General features: G+C 41.5%; 1 protein-coding gene across 6 annotated transcripts in view; it reads left to right on the top strand.

The window, feature by feature from the left end:
* Positions 1-17,744, top strand: part of LOC133474725 (protein-glutamine gamma-glutamyltransferase 2-like) — a 57,026-nt gene that overhangs the window by 37,295 nt on the left and 1,987 nt on the right. For 3 of the 6 annotated variants that reach the window (XM_061766683.1, XM_061766674.1, XM_061766699.1), the window contains exon 24: positions 882-2,430. Coding sequence is in view for 2 of the 6 variants with exons in the window: in XM_061766743.1 (XP_061622727.1) it covers positions 8,100-8,208; positions 10,540-10,725; positions 10,809-11,042; positions 11,617-11,735; positions 12,096-12,224; positions 12,898-13,066; positions 14,704-14,836; positions 14,911-15,014; positions 15,469-15,557; positions 16,854-17,007; positions 17,095-17,183 (1,515 nt within the window). In the remaining 4 variants the exon portion in view is untranslated. Of the gene's footprint in view, positions 1-881; positions 2,431-7,909; positions 8,209-8,303; positions 8,376-10,539; positions 10,726-10,808; positions 11,043-11,616; positions 11,736-12,095; positions 12,225-12,897; positions 13,067-14,703; positions 14,837-14,910; positions 15,015-15,468; positions 15,558-16,853; positions 17,008-17,094; positions 17,184-17,744 lie in introns of those variants that run through there. The other 3 variants (XM_061766736.1, XM_061766743.1, XM_061766689.1) reach the window with 3 other exon arrangements.

Here is a 17,744-nt window from a genome sequence, read left to right on the forward strand (position 1 = left end):
AATTGTCTATGTTGTCGCATCGGTCCCTATTCAAATGAAACATGAAATCAAATATTACGGGAACAAAATATTGCCAATTGAATTTGCTTTTTTCTATTTTGCTGAGATGACATCAGAGCAAGAGAGCATCGACTGGAGTCCAGCAGTCTAACAGCCTCTGCAAAGCCAATTGAGATTGGATACGACAAAGCCTAACGTAGTGGCAAAATGGCGCAATATTGCAAGAAATAACGTTAAGAGACTGAAATAGTAATAATATTTAGAGAGAAAAAAGGTGTTATATTTCAAGATTAATCAACTAAGGTGCATTTTTTGCGTTTTTATTTGTTTTTTACAAGAACAGGCGTACAACTATGAGAGAAAAACTGATGTAAGGAGAATGAATTAGTAATATTAAGGGGAAAATGTTTAGGGGTCAATCCACCGAATTGGTGCTTGTTGTAACTCTCAATATAATAATACACATTGAAATACTCAAAATGTGTATTGGCCCATCTCAGGCAGTTATTGTTTTGTTTTTCTTTTATGGTAATGAAACTATGGAAGCATATCTGTGCCATGAGATTTTGAATTTGAATTACTAACACAGAATTTTCTTTACCATCAAATTATTCATTGTAGATTGCGTAGCGTCACATATTCAGAAAGTCGTGATGTTGATTTCATAATGTCACTACAATACGAGAATAAAAAAGTCATATTACGAGAACAAATCTGCTTTACAAGGATAATGGAAAATTTCTCCTCGAGTCCATCTCATTTCGAGAGGATGCGTTGTGCTTGTGTGTCATTTGTCGTCCTGTGTTGTGACCCAATTTTTGACACTTTCTCTTTTGTTTTCTTTATTGGTGGCCTGACTTGTGTCGTCCTTCCTTTCGCAGATGTCTGGTCTTCTGCTCCACCTGCTTGTTGTTTCATGATTATTATTTGTCACTTTGATTCCTCCCACGTAACCGTTGGACGCACACACGCACACACACACACACGCACACACATGCTGAGTCAGCAGCTCGTGGTGGTGTTGTTGTTTATTTTGTGGTTTTAACATCACCACTCAGAAGAAAAAAAGAAATTATAGAATACAAAACAATAAGTCAAGCAGAAAATGGACCATATTAAATATTTGAAGTCATTCTTTACATTTTTTTATGCTTTGGTTTTTATTTTACAAAAGTGGTGACTATTGACTCTGACAAGTCCAAATGTCAAATATTTTCTTTATTAGAGGGGATCCTCAGTTCATCCACAAGTTCCGCAACATAACCCCAATTTATAGCAGCAGTAAGTCGGAACCTACGCTAAAGCGGTAGGAAAGTCACAATTACATTAAATATTTGTGTGTAAAACACGTCAAAGCCATAAATTGAAAACAATAAAAACAGGAAGTTCAGCGCAAGCTGAGCGCGCCTTCTTGTGCTGCGTGACGAATTATTGTTACGCTGCCTGACCAACTAGTTTATTGTGGGCCATTTGTAACCTTGAAATCGTAAGTCATCATTACGGTAAATATTATTATGAATAATAACACTCCTCAGCCATGTACTGCATCTCATACAGTGGACCGCCACTATTTTCTTTTGAACCCACAACATTCTGGAATAAGCGGTTATTGACCGCCCTAAGCGTTTTCGGGGTTGGTTCCCTCCCAAAAAAGAAATAGCTCAAAGAAAAAAAGATTGAATACATTGAAAATAAATGAAAAGAAACTAGGAAAACATTTTGAAAAAAATCCGCAAACACGGTGCCGAACTGCGATTAATGGAAAATGGTGGTAAGTGATCTCGCATCACATGACGACGTAACCTTCAAAATGCTTTTTCATTTTATACAATTGTCGTCAAATATTTATTTGTGTGTGTATTATTTACAAAAGTGAGAGACCACTTGTTAGCATCCAAATCACGTTTCAACCAGCATGTGGATTTGCGGTGTTCTGTCGGTTAGTCAATCAATGCGGGGGTAAAACGCCAATGGACACTTCTTAGAATTGAAATGACCCCCCCAAAAAAACAACAACAAAAATGTCGTTATGATATTATTTGCTTTTTTATTGTCTGGTAAAACATTTTCAGTGTTAATATTTCCTGTGAAACTGCTACTTTTTTTTATCACATTTTCTTTCTTTAAGGTGTTTACGTAAGTTGAGTGTGTTTTTATTGTTGTTTTTTTAACATTCTGTTTTTTCATATATACTTTGTGAGGTCTCTTGTTAATGTTTTAGTAGCATTAAAGCTGTCCGTGTGTGCCTAGCACAACACGCGGTTGATTTCGTTTGTCATTTGCCTGTCATGAACGATGACTAGAACACAAAGAACTAACTCCACCACGCTAAATAAATAGCATTTGACATTTGAAAGCAAATTACAGTATTCAAAAAAACTAACTACGAAGACATTTGAAAAAAATGCAAATAAAAACCAACACTGCTAATGTGAAAGTATGCTTCATTTATTGTTTTACAGAGGGTTTTTTTGCGATACCACTGACCCAAATGACGATGTTTTTGTGATACAAGCTGTACTTTGATCAAATTTTATCTTTGACTTGCAAGCAAACATTTGAGATATGAGCGCGGTACGGGAGCAGTTCATAACAATTCTTTCAAAAAGAGGCTTCAAGATGTCTAATGCCACTCCCAGATGAAGATTACTCTCCAACAAAATTTAAAAGAACAATAATAGCTTTGCCTTGAAGCCCAGTGTTGGATTTATCTTACCCAACATTATAAAAAATAGACACAAAAGGAATGAAGACGCTGGTTTCTTTTTCTCATGAGGAGGGCGTATGGGAGATTGTTCAGATCACAGCCTCTCAACACGCTCTAACCAATCTCTCCCGTCGCTCCTGCATTTATTTGAAAATAGGAGGGTTTTTCCCAGACATAATGTTCTAAACAATAAGACACAACACAAAACATTGGACCAACACCTGTCACGTCCCCGACCACATCCGATCACGTCCTTGGTCCAGGCGCCCTTCCATCGGATGATGCTGAGTCATCTTTTCGAAGGCGAGACATCTAAAATCGTCCATAATACTAATGCAAGCTAAGCAAATAAATGATAACTTCTAGAATATATTTAACATTTCCCTCCTGTTTATCATGTATTTGCACAAATTCTCATATCATCTTACAGTCACTTCATTTCGATTTTTAATTGTAGAATCATTTTTATGAAACAAATACATTTACACTCAGAGTAAACTTGTCATACATGAATGTTGTAGTATAAACATCGTAATCACCTGGATCAGGAAACAAATCAGGTAAAACAACATCATCATCATCATCGTCATTATTATCAACCTCCAATAAAGGATAAATCTGCTCCATACGGTTCCATGTGGGTTATGGCTGTGGTGATTAATTTACTGATTAATGCCCGAATGCATGGGATACAACAACATCCACACAATGTCAGAATGGCTGCAAAAACAGCAATTGATATCAATATTGGTGAAATTAGGGTTTTATATTTACCAAAAACGTCCATTCAGCTGTTTCACAAGGAGTGTTGATTGAGGGTCCGTAGACCATCGATGGCTCTGGTCAAGCTGCCATCTGAAGCAGTATTGTTTGTTCTCCAAACATACCGCAAACACCTCCCTCTCTTGCGAGGAGCATGTCGACAGCTATGCGGTCTTTGGAACGTCCTTGAGCTGCTCGTGCACAGCTTCCAACCCACTCTGAGTCCAATTTCCTAATCTCTGTACATTGAAGTGGATATAGTTTATCCCATCAACATTTTTATTAATCGTACACCAACAGCATATGAAGTATTCAAATCCTCCTGCAACTTGGTCAGCTAATTTGTATTGATTAGGAACCCCACGAGGAACACCATGTATGTTTTATGTTGGATAATTTTGCCTCTGCCAGGATAAATCTCTTTTTTGTCAAGTATGTCCAAAACACACAAGGAATTTGTCTCCGGTAGTTGGAGCCGCTCTATCTAGTACAACAGACAGTCAATTTACAGAACACTTTGGAGACATAAAGACATTGACAAAAAATAATTGTGCAAAAAGATGCAGTCCTCTAGCAGCAGTTTGAATGACTAATATCGCAATAGTCCGGTGCAAAGATCATTGTGCAAAGGGCGCTGAGACTTCAAGGAGTGTATGCGGTTTAAAGTGACGAGTAGTGCGATAATCTGGGACAATGGTTGTGCAAATGTTGCAGATGCTCCTCAATCAGTGTGCAAATGGAATAATACAATCTTGTGATAATTATGCCGGAACTATGCGCAACAAAGGCCTGGGACCCATGCAAACAACACAATCTTTTCTCGTTACATTTGCTGCTTGTTCCACCAATAATAACCAATTATTATTTTGTCCTGAAACTCCTGTGACAACAAGAAACCAATCATCAGTAGTTATTTCGTTAATCGTTAAAATGTATCCACCTTTATTTGAAGTTTCTGATGGCATTTCTGGTTCGACATGGTTCCCATAACACAATGATACTTGGAAGTGGGGATCTTTTCCGCCAGTATATGCCCACAAGCTCACCGTCAAACACATTGGTTGATTTGATTCGTATTTCAATATTAAACTATGGACCGTTTTGCTTAAGTTAAATTTCTTTCTATGTTCTTTTGCTGTTCTTTTTGACCAACTGGACCAATCATAACCTGTTTCACCAATAAGGTCTTCCCATTTAAAGCCTATAGTTGCATACCAGTCATATTTATATCCCCAATTTTGCCCATTCTCTTGAGCGTCATTTGTGAGAGCCGCATATGGAATTATGATTAAAGCAGCTTGATTTTGGGGGGCACAAAATATTAAACCCTTTTGCTGTGTTTGGAGGCCATGCCCACAAACTTGATCATCAGTTGTACCCCTTTTGACACGAGTTAATGATTCAATTTTTTTTATTATTGGGTTTGTCATATTGGTCCAGTTGGTAGGTGATTTTCTATCTAAAAAATGGGTTTTATCATTGAGGGTGGGACGTCCCATGTACCACAAAAACAAAACCAACATCTTAGTAGCCAAAGTTGCTACGTAACAACTTATCGAATCTCATAACCAACGTGGGTGTGCCTTTCTGCTGAGTTCTCACTAAAAGGGTTGGTGTCTTTTTTCTTCACTGACCAGCAAGCGTTTTCAGAATCTACACATCTGCTCCCGCTTCGTTATCAGACTTTTGCTCACCTTCCCCGTTTGAGCACTCAGCTGAAATGACTCTTACAGTGTGTTAAATGAACCCACGTGTTTCTTTCTGCTATTTTTTAGGGCTGTAAAGTGTCAATCTATCTGTGCCACCATCCCTCCGGTTGAGACGTGACACAGCATGTCTCAATATAGCAGCCCATTTGAATAGTTTTTTTTTTTTTTTTTTTTTTTTCCTGTGCTAATGTAAATTTCATTTTGTAGTTTTGCACTTTGTTTTTCCCAATAATTGCGTTCTTGTTGTGGAATACTCATATTGGCTATCAGTATAGATTGTACCATCTTTATTTATCATTAGTTTGCATGCCTCGATTAATGCTACTAATTCAGCAGCTTGTTCAGCCAATTCCTGTCAATCATGCTGCGTGCATTCATCATTAAGGGTGTTAGTGTGGCTGGATTTAAGGTTGTGCATCGCTCAACAGTCAAATGTGGTTGTGATAGCAAGATGGCAATGCAAGATAAATGTCTTGCAGGTGATTTGCAATAGGAGAGCAGACACTGTATGTGGGACCTTTAGGGTGAACTGCTCTCTAGTTGAAAAATAAGCTATTGGTCTTAGCTTATCACCGTATTGTTGTGTAAGTACGGAGGTCATGCAATAGCTTTTACAATCTACCATTTGAATGAATGTTTTATCATTAAATTTGGAAGGCCTAGCGCAGCACTGGAGACCAAATGTTGTTTAATGTCACAGAAGGCCTTTTCTGCCTCTGTACTCCATTAAACAGGTGATGTCATTTTAAGGTTGTTTTCATATATTAATTTTGACAATGGTGCAACAATTTCTGCATAGTTTGGAATCCATGCTCTACAATAATTTGTCAGACCTAAAAATGATTATTATGTTTCTTCGTCTGTGGTTTAGGATTTTTTAAGACTATAGCTCTCCTGTCTTCTAATATAGTCTTTCCTCCTATACTTAAATTATGGCCTAGATATTTAACTTGTCTTTTACATCATTGCAATTTATTTTTGTTAACTTTATGTCCCTCTTCTGTTAGATGATGCAGTAAGGTCAATGAATCTTTGCATGTGTCTTCATCTGTAGATGCCAGAAGACATGCGTGTTGTCATAACTTGTGAATAATTAGTTAGACTTTCACAGTAACCTTGCGGTAATCTAGTAAATGTATATATATATTTTTTTTTTTCTCAAATGTGAATGCAAACCAAAATTGACTGTTATTTTCTATTGGTACTGAAAAGAATGCATTAATGCATTAATGCATTAATGTCCACTACTGTAAACACAGTAGCGTCTGGTCTTAATGAATTTAACAATGTGCGTGGGTTTGGTACGCATGCTCTGTATTACTGCAGCTCATCACATTCTTTTTTATCTTCTATTTTTGTGATAAGCTCCAAGGCTGCAGACAACAGCCTTTCCCACGTTTAACGGTGGCTTGTCTTTTATTTTTTATATAATTTGATTCCTGCAACGCGGCTATTTTTTGTGTATTTAACCAACCATTAAAGCCGTGTTCGGTTATCCCTGTCTCTAAATATAAAATTTTATCAGGATCCTGTTTCTTTTTTTCTTTTAAATTTAATTTAATGAACCTCCAACCTTTACACTGCAGTGTATTCCTGTTTTTTATTTTACTACTTCCTTTCCCCATTTGAAAGAATTTGGTTCAGTGTAATACTACCTAGGGTAGTCTAGAACACTGTCTTTTTTTTTTTTTTTTCAGTAGGACGGTGATTCAAATTTACTTTCTGTGGTAATTCTCACTTCAACTCTTTCGAGTGGAGAATTCTTGCCTTTGCATCCACAAAAGTCCACCGTTTACTTTCCCACTGTTTTGGTATGGAATGAAAAACCTAGTGGTTTCCCATTTCCCATTTACACTCTCATTCAAACAGTTTTCATTCACACTGGCTCGTCAGAGGACTCCGCCGTCCCATACGGAATTTAACTACGTCTGTCAACAGCTCATTAGAGGACTCCGCCATCCTATACGGAATTTAACTACGACGCCACGAAACTTTCCTAGTTTCTTTATTCTACCCGCCATTGACTAGTATCCACAGGGTTTATTAAACACGGAATTTAAGTACGTACAGGACTCCGCCGTCCTCGCGGAATTTCTGGACTCCGGCGTCCTTTTTCCTAAAAAAATTTTTTTAAATTTAACTCACCAGTCGTCTTCAATCCTGTGGATTGTCGTCAACCTTCAGATCCCAGTTGAGGAGAACGAAGACCAGTCCCGTAAAGGGTCTTACTTGCCGTGGCCACGGTCTCTTAACTGGAAGTCGGCTTCCACAACTGGAATCCTCGGGTGTGTTGACATCCGGCTCGAAGGACCAATTTAATGTTGGATTTATCTTACCCAACATTATAAAAAATAGACACAAAAGGAATGAAGACGCTGGTTTCTTTTTCTCATGAGGAGGGCGTATGGGAGATTGTTCAGATCACAGCCTCTCAACACGCTCTAACCAATCTCTCCCGTCGCTCCTGCATTTATTTGAAAATAGGAGGGTTTTTCCCAGACATAATGTTCTAAACAATAAGACACAACACAAAACATTGGACCAACACCTGTCACGTCCCCGACCACATCCGATCACGTCCTTGGTCCAGGCGCCCTTCCATCGGATGATGCTGAGTCATCTTTTCGAAGGCGAGACATCTAAAATCGTCCATAATACTAATGCAAGCTAAGCAAATAAATGATAACTTCTAGAATATATTTAACACCCAGTTAGCTTAATGCTGACAAACAATGCAAAACGCAAGCATTGTAAATTGTTTTCAATTGTCAGTTAATAACCCTGGAAGCAACAGATACAGTATTTGAACACAGACAGTGGAGCGAGACAGGACCCGGGAAGAAAGCAATGTTCTCTAAAAGAGAAAGAGGAAGTCAACCAAGCCTCGGCGGCCTTCCGACTAAAAACAGAATTATGGGCAGATGAGCTCAGATGTGAACAGCCCGCTCTGGTTTCATGTGCTTCAAATACCCACCAAGACCGGGAGCTGTCGTACACACGCCTCGAGTGCCGCTGCGATCATGAGTCAAGGTAAGCTGAAAGAGGCATGCTTTTCTCTCGAGATGGTTTGGAGGAGGATTTGTTTTACAGTTGCAACGTATCGCTCAAACAGGTTATCTTTGCAGTTTATCGTTCAATTAATACCCTCGTGAGGAGAAGCGGCTCGGAAAATGGACGGATGGATGTACTGTGCAAAGGTCAAGTGTTTTGTGTTGTATCGCCAGAAAAAGAAATTGTCATGTCCGAAGAATGAAGGCGTACTTTTCTGAAAAAGTCATAAGATTGTCAGAGAACTGTTGAAATGTTACAAGAGAAACGTGCCGTCATGTTACAAAATTGAAGTCGCAAATAAAAACAAAAACAAAAGTGGTAACGTTGCGAGAAAAAAACAGAGAGAAACCATTACAAAATGAAAAACATGGGAAATGATAATATTACAAGAGATGTCATGTTGCAACAGTTAACAAGAATGTTCGACGACATGTTACAAGAATAAAGTGCTTTTGTTTTGAAAAGTGGTGAGTAATATTGTGAGAGACGAGTCACAATGTGAAATGAGAAACATGCTGCCAAAGAATGAAGTCACAATTCAGAATAAAGAAAAAAAGTCTTCTTACCGGACAAAAAAAAAAAAAAAAAAAAGAATTACAAAATGAAAATACAATTACGTTTTATTCACTTATGAAGTTCTAATGTTACCGGACAAAAACACCATTATGTTACGGCAATAAAGTCTACATGTGGCATAGATGTATTATTACAAGAGAAATTTAGAAACAAGAATAAAGTAGGATTTTTTTTTTTGAAAGTGCTAATATTGCGAGAAATGTTCCAATGTTGTCCGCAGACCGGTACCGGGCCGTGAGGTATTTGTTACCGGGCCGCAGAGAAAGGATGACCGGTTTCTATCATTTCTGTGTAGCTCCTCGGTGGCAAGGCCCCGGGGGTGGTTGAGATTCGCCCGGAGTTCCTCAAGGCTCTGGATGTTGTAGGACTGGCCTGGTTGACACGCCTCTGCGAGATCGCGTGGACATCGGGGACAGTGCCTCTGGATTGGCAGACTGGGGTGGTGGTCCCCCTTTTTAAGAAGGGGGACCGGAGGGTGTGTTCCAACTCCAGGGGGTCACACTCCTCAGCCTTCCTGGTAAGGTCTATTCAGGGGTGCTGGAGAGGAGGGTCCGTCGGGAAGTCGAACCTCAGATTCAGGAGGAGCAAGTGCGGTTTTCGTCCTGGCCGTGGAACAGTGGACCAGCTCTACACCCTCGGCAGGGTCCTCGAGGGTGCATGTTCGCCCAACCGGTCTACATGTGTTTTGTGGACTTGGAGAAGGCGTTCGACCGTGTCCCTCGGGTGGTCCTGTGGGGGGTGCTTCGGGATTATGGGGTACCGAACCCCCTGATACGGGCCGTTGGGTCCCTGTACGACCGGAGTCAGAGTTTGGTCCGGATATCTGGCAGTAAGTCGGACTCGTTCCAGGTGAGGGTTGGACTCCGCCGAGGCTGCCCTTTGTCACCGATTCTGTTCTTTTGTGGACAGAATTTCTAGGCGTAGAGGGGGTCCGGTTTGGTGGGCTCAGTATTGCATCTCTGCTTTTTGCTGATGGTGTGGTTCTGTTGGCTTCATCAAGCCGTGATCTCCAACTCTCACTGGAGGAGTTCAGTTCGCAGCAGAGTGGACGGGGGAGGCAGTGAGGATGGACTAAGCCAGAAGGAAGTTGTAGGTAGTTCGAAAAACGAGGGAATTGCAGAAAACAGATGAGTCGAAGTGGGAGCGAATGGAGTCTGTTGGGTGTGAAATGTTGCCAAACAGGGAGAAGAGAGCCTTGGAGTTGCCTTCTTTTAATGGACTACAATTGTGTAGAAGGGAGATTAGACTTGAGTTAGACAGATGGCCAATATTTCACTAACAAGCTCAAGTATTTTTTTTTGCTTAAGAAAAATGAAACTGGCAGTCATTTCGAATCATCTGTTTTGGAGCGATCCGTAAATAACTCATAGCCCTGGGAACGCCCCTTTTTCATCGCCATAATCGATACGCCGCCATGTCTTGATGAAATTTTCATGATGAAATTATTGGATTGAAAAAGAAAATCAATGTAAAGCACGGACCATAGAACGAAAATGGAACAATTGAATGTAATAATAAGTTCTTTGTTTTTTTTACTATTCGCATACAGTGGAAAGCAAAGAGCACCAGGGGGCAGTGAGGCTGTGCCTCACTTGCCTACCCTGAGTGCACGTCACCGGCTAAGACGCGTCATTGTTTAGGCGCAGGGGTTAAAGTGAGGTGGAAAGTCACGGTTTATAATCCATACTTTACTGTACTATGTTCTCATTGAGTAACGAGTCGTGTTTGTGTTAGTTTTGGACATCGAGCACTGCGACCTGAATATCGGCGGCAACAAGAGCAGCCATCACACGAAGCTTTTTGCAGACCGGCGTCTGATCGTCAGACGGGGACAAGCCTTCACCATCTTCGTCTACTTGAAACCTGGCAGCAAGACGCTGGAAGCGCACGACGCCAGCCTCACCTTTACTGTCCACACTGGTCAGAAAGCAACCCACCCACCATCGGATGACATATTGTGCATGCGTGTGTCCTGATTTAGATTTGATATGTTCCTCCTGCAGGTCCGGTGCCCAAAAGTGAATCAGACACCAAGGTTTCCTTCTCACTCAGCGACGCCACAGCGGACACGGAGTGGAGCGCCTCGGCCTCTCGTGACCCCGCCGGCAACAAAGTGTCCGTCACCATAGTGTCCTCCCCCAACGCCCCCATTGGACTCTACTCTCTGACTGTAGACCATCACGGGAAGACGACCACCTTAGGGCAATTTACATTGCTCTTTAACGCCTGGTGTCCAAGTCAGTCAGTCAGTCAGTCTTTTTTTTTTTTTTTTTTGAGGAGAAAAAAAAACCGCCCATGGACTTTCCATTCTTGGTCAGCAGTAGTGGACTCAAACAGAGAAACTAAAGTCCTCTATCCGAAATCTTGATCCACCAAAATGATCAAAACTAGCTGTCACGCCCTTGTGCTTGGCAGGCGCCATGAGGCTGTCACTCAATTAAACGTGTACAGCACCAGTGTCAAACTCAAGGCCCAGGGCCCAGATGTGGCCCGCAGAAGCAAATCATGTGCGCGTACTTCATGTTTCTTGCTATCTGTTCCAAAATTGCTAATTGTCTTCACTTTAAATAATTGATTTTATTTTGTTACCAAACAACTTTTAAAAATAAATGAATCAATAGCTAAACAAATCGTTTTCCTTCACTTCATATTTCCAAATGAGTTATCCATCAGTTTCTTAATATGATGAAGCGGTTCTAGATTTTTGTGGTTTCACAGTCATAATGGCATAACTACAGTGTGCCCCGCGACAAAAATGAGTTTGAGACCACTAGTGTACAGTAACACTGTTGACTCTGCTGGGTCCCGCAGATGATGCTGTGTACATGCGCAGTGAGGCCAAGCGGCAAGAGTACGTTTTGGCGCAGCACGGGCAGATCTTCCGAGGCACGTACAAACGCATTAAGGGGACACCGTGGAACTTTGGACAGGTATGCACACTCAAGAAAATTCACTGATTAAAGAATTTGTTATAATTGATTGGTGACACTGTAATACTGGATAGCAAGTTTGGAGATCAAATTTCTAGCTGTCTTGTTTGGATTTTGCATGTTCTCTGGGTTTACATCAGGTTCCTCCCACATTCTAAGACTCTATATTGTCCTTATGGTTGTGTAAATGGGAGTATGAATGGTAATTTGTCTATATGTGCCCAAAGACTGTCTGGAAACCAGTCCAGGGTGTACCCTACCTGTTGCCCAAAGTCACTTGGGATGGATAATAATTCCTTAATGCTCCTTCAAAAATGTCATTGCTGTAAAACTAAACTGCTCCGCTTGCTGTGTCTGCAGTTTGAAGCAGGAATTCTGGACATCTGTCTGAAGATCCTGGATGACAACCCAAAATTTGCATCGGACGCTGATCAGGACTGCTCAGCCAGGAGAAATCCCATCTACGTGACGCGGGTCCTGAGCGCAATGGTAGGTAGCTAAGGCCAATGACTGTTTCAGTCATTACGGCATCAATGTAAACCTCACCCGCCACGCTATTGAGGACGAGCGCTCATGACGATGGGTGGATGAAGACCAACTTTTGTTTCATTAGCACATAAAACATCCATCCATGACTTGGGTCAAACGTTTTGGATATCCTTCCACAAGTTTCTCACAATAGTTGACATCAATTTTGGTCCGTTCCCCCTCACATAACTGCTGTACCTGAGCCAAGTTTGTAGGCCGCCTTGCTCGCACATGCCTTTTGAGGTCTGCCCAACAATTTTCAGTAAGATTGAGATGAGAGTTGTGTGATGGCCACTCCAAAACATTGACTTTGCTATTATTAAGCCACTTTGTAACCTGATTGGCAGCATGCTTCGGATCATTGTCCATTTGGAAGACCCATTTGTTCCCAAGCTTTAACTTCCTGGCTGGTGTCTTGAAATGTTGCTTCAGTATTTCCACATAAAGTTCTTTCCTCATGATGCCATCTATTTTGTGAAGTGCATCAGTCCCTCCTGTAGCAAAACAACTCCACAACATGATCCTGCCATCCCTGTATTTCACAGTTGGGATGGTGTTCACAGAAAAAGATACCTCGTCATTGCTGTATGTTATCCCAGTCTTTATTAAATAGTTTCTGTGTTTGTCGCCTCAGATTAACAGTAATGATGACAGCGGGGTGCTGGTGGGAGAGTGGTATGACTTTACCGGAGGCGTTCATCCCGGCTCGTGGGTCGGTACCGGCGACATCCTGCGCCAGTGGGCGGAGAGCGGCCCGGTCCGTTACGGCCAGTGTTGGGTGTTTGCTGCTGTTGGCTGTACAGGTAGACGACCGCCCTCCACGCTTATAAACGAGTGTCTTGAACTTTGGGAACTATTTCCTCACTGTTGATCAGTCGATGACAGTTAGTTGAAGTAAAAAGTGGTCGTCCATTGATACTGTATAAGAAATGTCTGTATTTTGGATGATTAAATACACTTAACTTAATTTGAATGTGGTCCTTTCAACAAAACGAAAACGGCAATCAATGCAAAGAGTCATGATATTTTATATTTTTCTCAACATTTATTTTTACAACAAAAATACAGCGGAAACATGCAGCGACTCGGTGGACGACCGGTTAGAGCGTCAGCCTCACAGTTCTGAGGACCGGGGTTCAATCCCCGGCCCCGCCTGTGTGGAGTTTGCACGTTCTCCCCGTGCCTGCGTGGCTTTTCTCCGGGCACTCCGCTTTCCTCCCGCATCCCCAAAAACATGCATGCTAGGTTGATTGCGGACTGTGCGCGAATGGTTGTTTGTTTATATGTGCCCTGCGATTGGCTGGTGACCAGTTCAGGGCGTACCCTTGTGAGGATAAACTGGTACACACAATGGATGGAAACACGCATATTTGCGCTTCAGCGTTTCACATTCACCTCTTGGCTGATTTTTAAAATTGAAACCTGTTATTTGCAGGAAGCACCGCTTATCTGCTGTATTTTTTACACGAACCCTCATTCCTTCTGTTTTTTTTTTTTTTTTTTTTGTTTTTTACCCTAACCCCAGCTTCTTTACATTTTTTGGGGGTGGGAAGTAAAAAAAAAAACAAACAAACAAACCCCACTTAAATTTCATGGCAATTATAATGAGTGTTAATTATTTGCAGATTTTTGCTAGTCACGGTCAGGCCAGGTCCCTATCTTCCCTGAGATAGCAGCGGGGGTCCACTGTTTTTGTATTACAGAGTACCATCATATTATACATATTTTACATTTTTGTCAACATTTGCCATAATTTTGATGGGGGGGAAATCATTACAAATAAAATAAATTAACAAAAAAAAAACATTTTCAGAGGCACTTTTGCCGCACAAAAAAAAAAGTTGCATTTAGGATAAAAAGTGTGCGTGGGGGGCGGAGGGGCACCTGCCCTCCAGTCACTACCTGTTACACCGCCTCTGCCCTACAGTATTCGGAGATTTTCCTTTGGACAGCCAGCCAGTCGCAGGACAAAAACAAACAAACAAGATTAAATAATCAGTGAAAATAAATAAGTAAAAATCAATTTAAAAAAAAAAATATATATATATATATACACAATTGAATATAATTGGGTGGGGACCACTCAAGAGGGGTTGCTCCACATCTTGCCCAAAGTCAGCTGGGAAAGGCTCCAGCTCACCACTTATGGATTTAATACAAAAATAAAAATGTCAAAATCTTCTTTAATCTATCGGACAGCAAATTAGAATTCTTATTATAATTTTTTTTAAATCTTACTTTTGAAATAGCGCTGATTGTGTGAACATGAGAGACATATGCAATCGCGTTATTCCTATTAGACAGTACGAACTTATTTGATTCGCTGTCCCTGCCAAATGACAAGCACGTCTCTCCAGATGTTTCCATTCGTATGGTTACAACACACAGACACCCTTACACACACTAAAGACAGCGTCCAACGTTTACTTGCTTCCCGCAGTGTCCCGTGGCCTGGGCATCCCGTGTCGGGTGGTCACGAACTTTGGTTCGGCCCACGACAGTAACGCCAACCTGATGATAGAAAACCTTTATGATGAGGAAGGGGAAAGTATTTCAGACGGGGATTCGGTCTGGTGAGTAACGGTACCCCCAGCCATGATGACGATGACGGTCCTGATGAGCCTTCACCTGCAACACCTCTTTGCAGGAACTTTCATGTTTGGGTGGACAGCTGGATGACCCGTCCCGACTTGGGAGAGGAGTTTGACGGTTGGCAAGCCAGTGACCCAACGCCACAGGAGAAGAGTGATGGTGAACTTGGATTTGCATACAGCCACAACATTAGGCACACCTAAAACAAGCTAATGACTATCCGCTGACAAGCGCTGTTGTCAAAATTCTGCTCTGACAAAAAAGACTATCGTTCAGTTTGTATCGACATTTTGTTTGTAGTGTTCCGTTTTCATCTGAGAGGTGTTCCTAATATTATGGCGCCAAATAATCTTAACTCAACAAATAGAATCAGCTCTCGGGATAATGCAGCACAGTTTTACAACACTCCGTACCACAACCACAAGAATAAACATTAAGAAGTGAAAAGGCAGAATGATTCATACACGTGTTGTTTTGGATCACATTAGATGTCGGTGAGTGAACACACACATTTGAAATGGCTTTCTTGTTGCATGCTAAGTCTTATTGAAATACATTGTTGCCATATATAAATGTATGAATCGATGTGAGGTCAACTTTTATGGGTTGTCAGGCGTTTACTGTTGCGGACCGGCTGCACTGAGGGCCGTCAAGGAAGGAGAGCTCACCAAAAAGTATGACGCTCCTTTTATTTTCGCTGAGGTGAGTCGATGACACAATTATTTGGAACAAAGAATATAGATTATGAATAATACAATTCCAATTCCAATGAAGTTGGGACGTTGTGTTGAACATAAATAAAAACAGATTACAATGATTTGCAAATCATCCATCCATCCATTTTCAACACCGCTTATCCTTGTTAGGGTCGCGGGACGCTGGAGCCTATCCCAGCTGACTACACCCTGAACTGGTCGCCAGTCAGTCGCAGGGCACATGTAGACACGGACAACCATTCGCACTCACGTTCACAACGTCACTGAGTGGGAACTGAACCCACGCTGCCTGCACCAAAGTCAGGCGAGTGTACCGCTACACCATCAGTGGCTTGATTTGCAAATCATATTCAACCTATATTCTTTTGAATAAGATAGTTCTTGTTCAAACTGATCAACTTGATTGTTTTGAGCAAATAATCAATAACGTGGAATTTGATGGCTGCAACACGTTCCAAAAAAGCTGGCAAAAAAAGAGAGAGAAAGTTCATCCCACAGGTGAACAGGCGGGTGCCATGATTGGGTAGAAAAGGAGCTTGTCATTCACAAGCAAAGATGGGGCGAGGTTCACCTCTTTGTGAACAAGTGCGGGAGAAAATAGTCCAACAGTCTAAGGACAATGTTCCTCAATGTACAACTGCAAGGAATTGAGGGATTTCATCATCTACGGTCCATAATATCATCAAAAGGTTCCGAGAATCTGGAGAAATCACTGCCGAAAACCGACATTGAATGCCCGTGACCTTCCATCCCTCAGCATCAAAAACCGACATCAATGTGTAAAAGATATCACCACATGGGCTTAAGAACACTTAGAAAACCAATGTCAGTAAATACAGTTCTACAGCTCCATCCGGAAGTGGAACTTGAAACTCGACTATGCAAAGCAAAAGCCATTTATCAACAACGCCCAGAAACGCCGCCGGCTTCTCTGGGCCCGAGCTCATCCAAGATGGACTGACGCAAAGTGGAAAAGTGTTCTGTGGTCCGACGAGTCCACATTTCAAATTGTTTATGGAAATTGTGGTCGTCGTGTCCTCTGGGCAAAAGAGGAAAAGAACCATCCGGACTGTTACGGACGCAAAATTCAAAAGCCAGCATCCGTGATGGTCACGTCTCCAATGCGGCCCGAGACAAAAATGCGTTTGTAAAGAGATGATCCATCCATCTGTTTTCTCTCGTGCTTTTCCTCATTAGGCCAACAACCATTCATGGAGTAACTAAACATCCCTGGCTAGAGAGAATGATGACGTACTGTACCGCTGCCGTCTTGCATTATTAGGTCAACGCCGACGTGGTGGATTTGGTGCGTCTGTCGAACGGAAAGTTTGTCAAGTTCAGCGGCTCGACCAAATCCGTCGGACGCTTCATCAGCACCGGAGCCGTCGGCTCGGACGAGAGACACGACATCACACATGAGTACAAGTATCCCGAAGGTAAACGCACAGCTAGTGTGTCTCTTTCCGTATACGTTGATTAGCTGCAACAGTCTCTTCCTCAAATTCTGCCTGCTGACGGTTTAGGTTCCAAGGAGGAGCGGAAGGTGTATGAGAAGGCCCAGCACCACAACAAGCTACAGCAGCGAGGAGAGGAACCAGGCCTCCATCTCAAGGTTGACCAAACGTGAATACGACGGCAATTACAACCCAACAGGCGCAGGCGCTCGCACCCTCTTTCATGGCAAAAACCAACATTTGAATACGTTGGCCTAAGCATTCATCAAAATGGAGACAGGTTTCATTTCCAGCCACTAACATTATGCACAGTTTGAACATTAACTCTGCTTTATTATAGATTTTTTTTTTTTTTACTGAAATAATGGTTCAATTAAATTGCATTACACATAAAATCTCGGCACCTTGCAGATTCACGTATTGGCTGATTTAAAAATAATAATAATAATAATAATAATTCCTTTTTTTTCCTAATATGTTTCTTTTTTTCATTTTTGTTTGAAAACTATTGGTGGTTTATCTCCGCTTATTCCAAAGGTTTTTTTCCCCCCCAAACATCAACTATCCGCAGATTTTGGCTATTCGCGGTTGGGCCCGGTCAATATCTTCTCTTCATTTTTTTCATTTGTTAAGTTGATCGAACATGCACTTTTGTGTGTGTGTGTGTGTGTGTGTGTTCAACAAAATAGAATTGCTCGGAACTGGTTGACACAATTAAG

This window comes from Phyllopteryx taeniolatus, chromosome 1 (assembly GCF_024500385.1).
Source record: "Phyllopteryx taeniolatus isolate TA_2022b chromosome 1, UOR_Ptae_1.2, whole genome shotgun sequence".
Classification (NCBI taxonomy): Eukaryota; Metazoa; Chordata; class Actinopteri; order Syngnathiformes; family Syngnathidae; genus Phyllopteryx; species Phyllopteryx taeniolatus.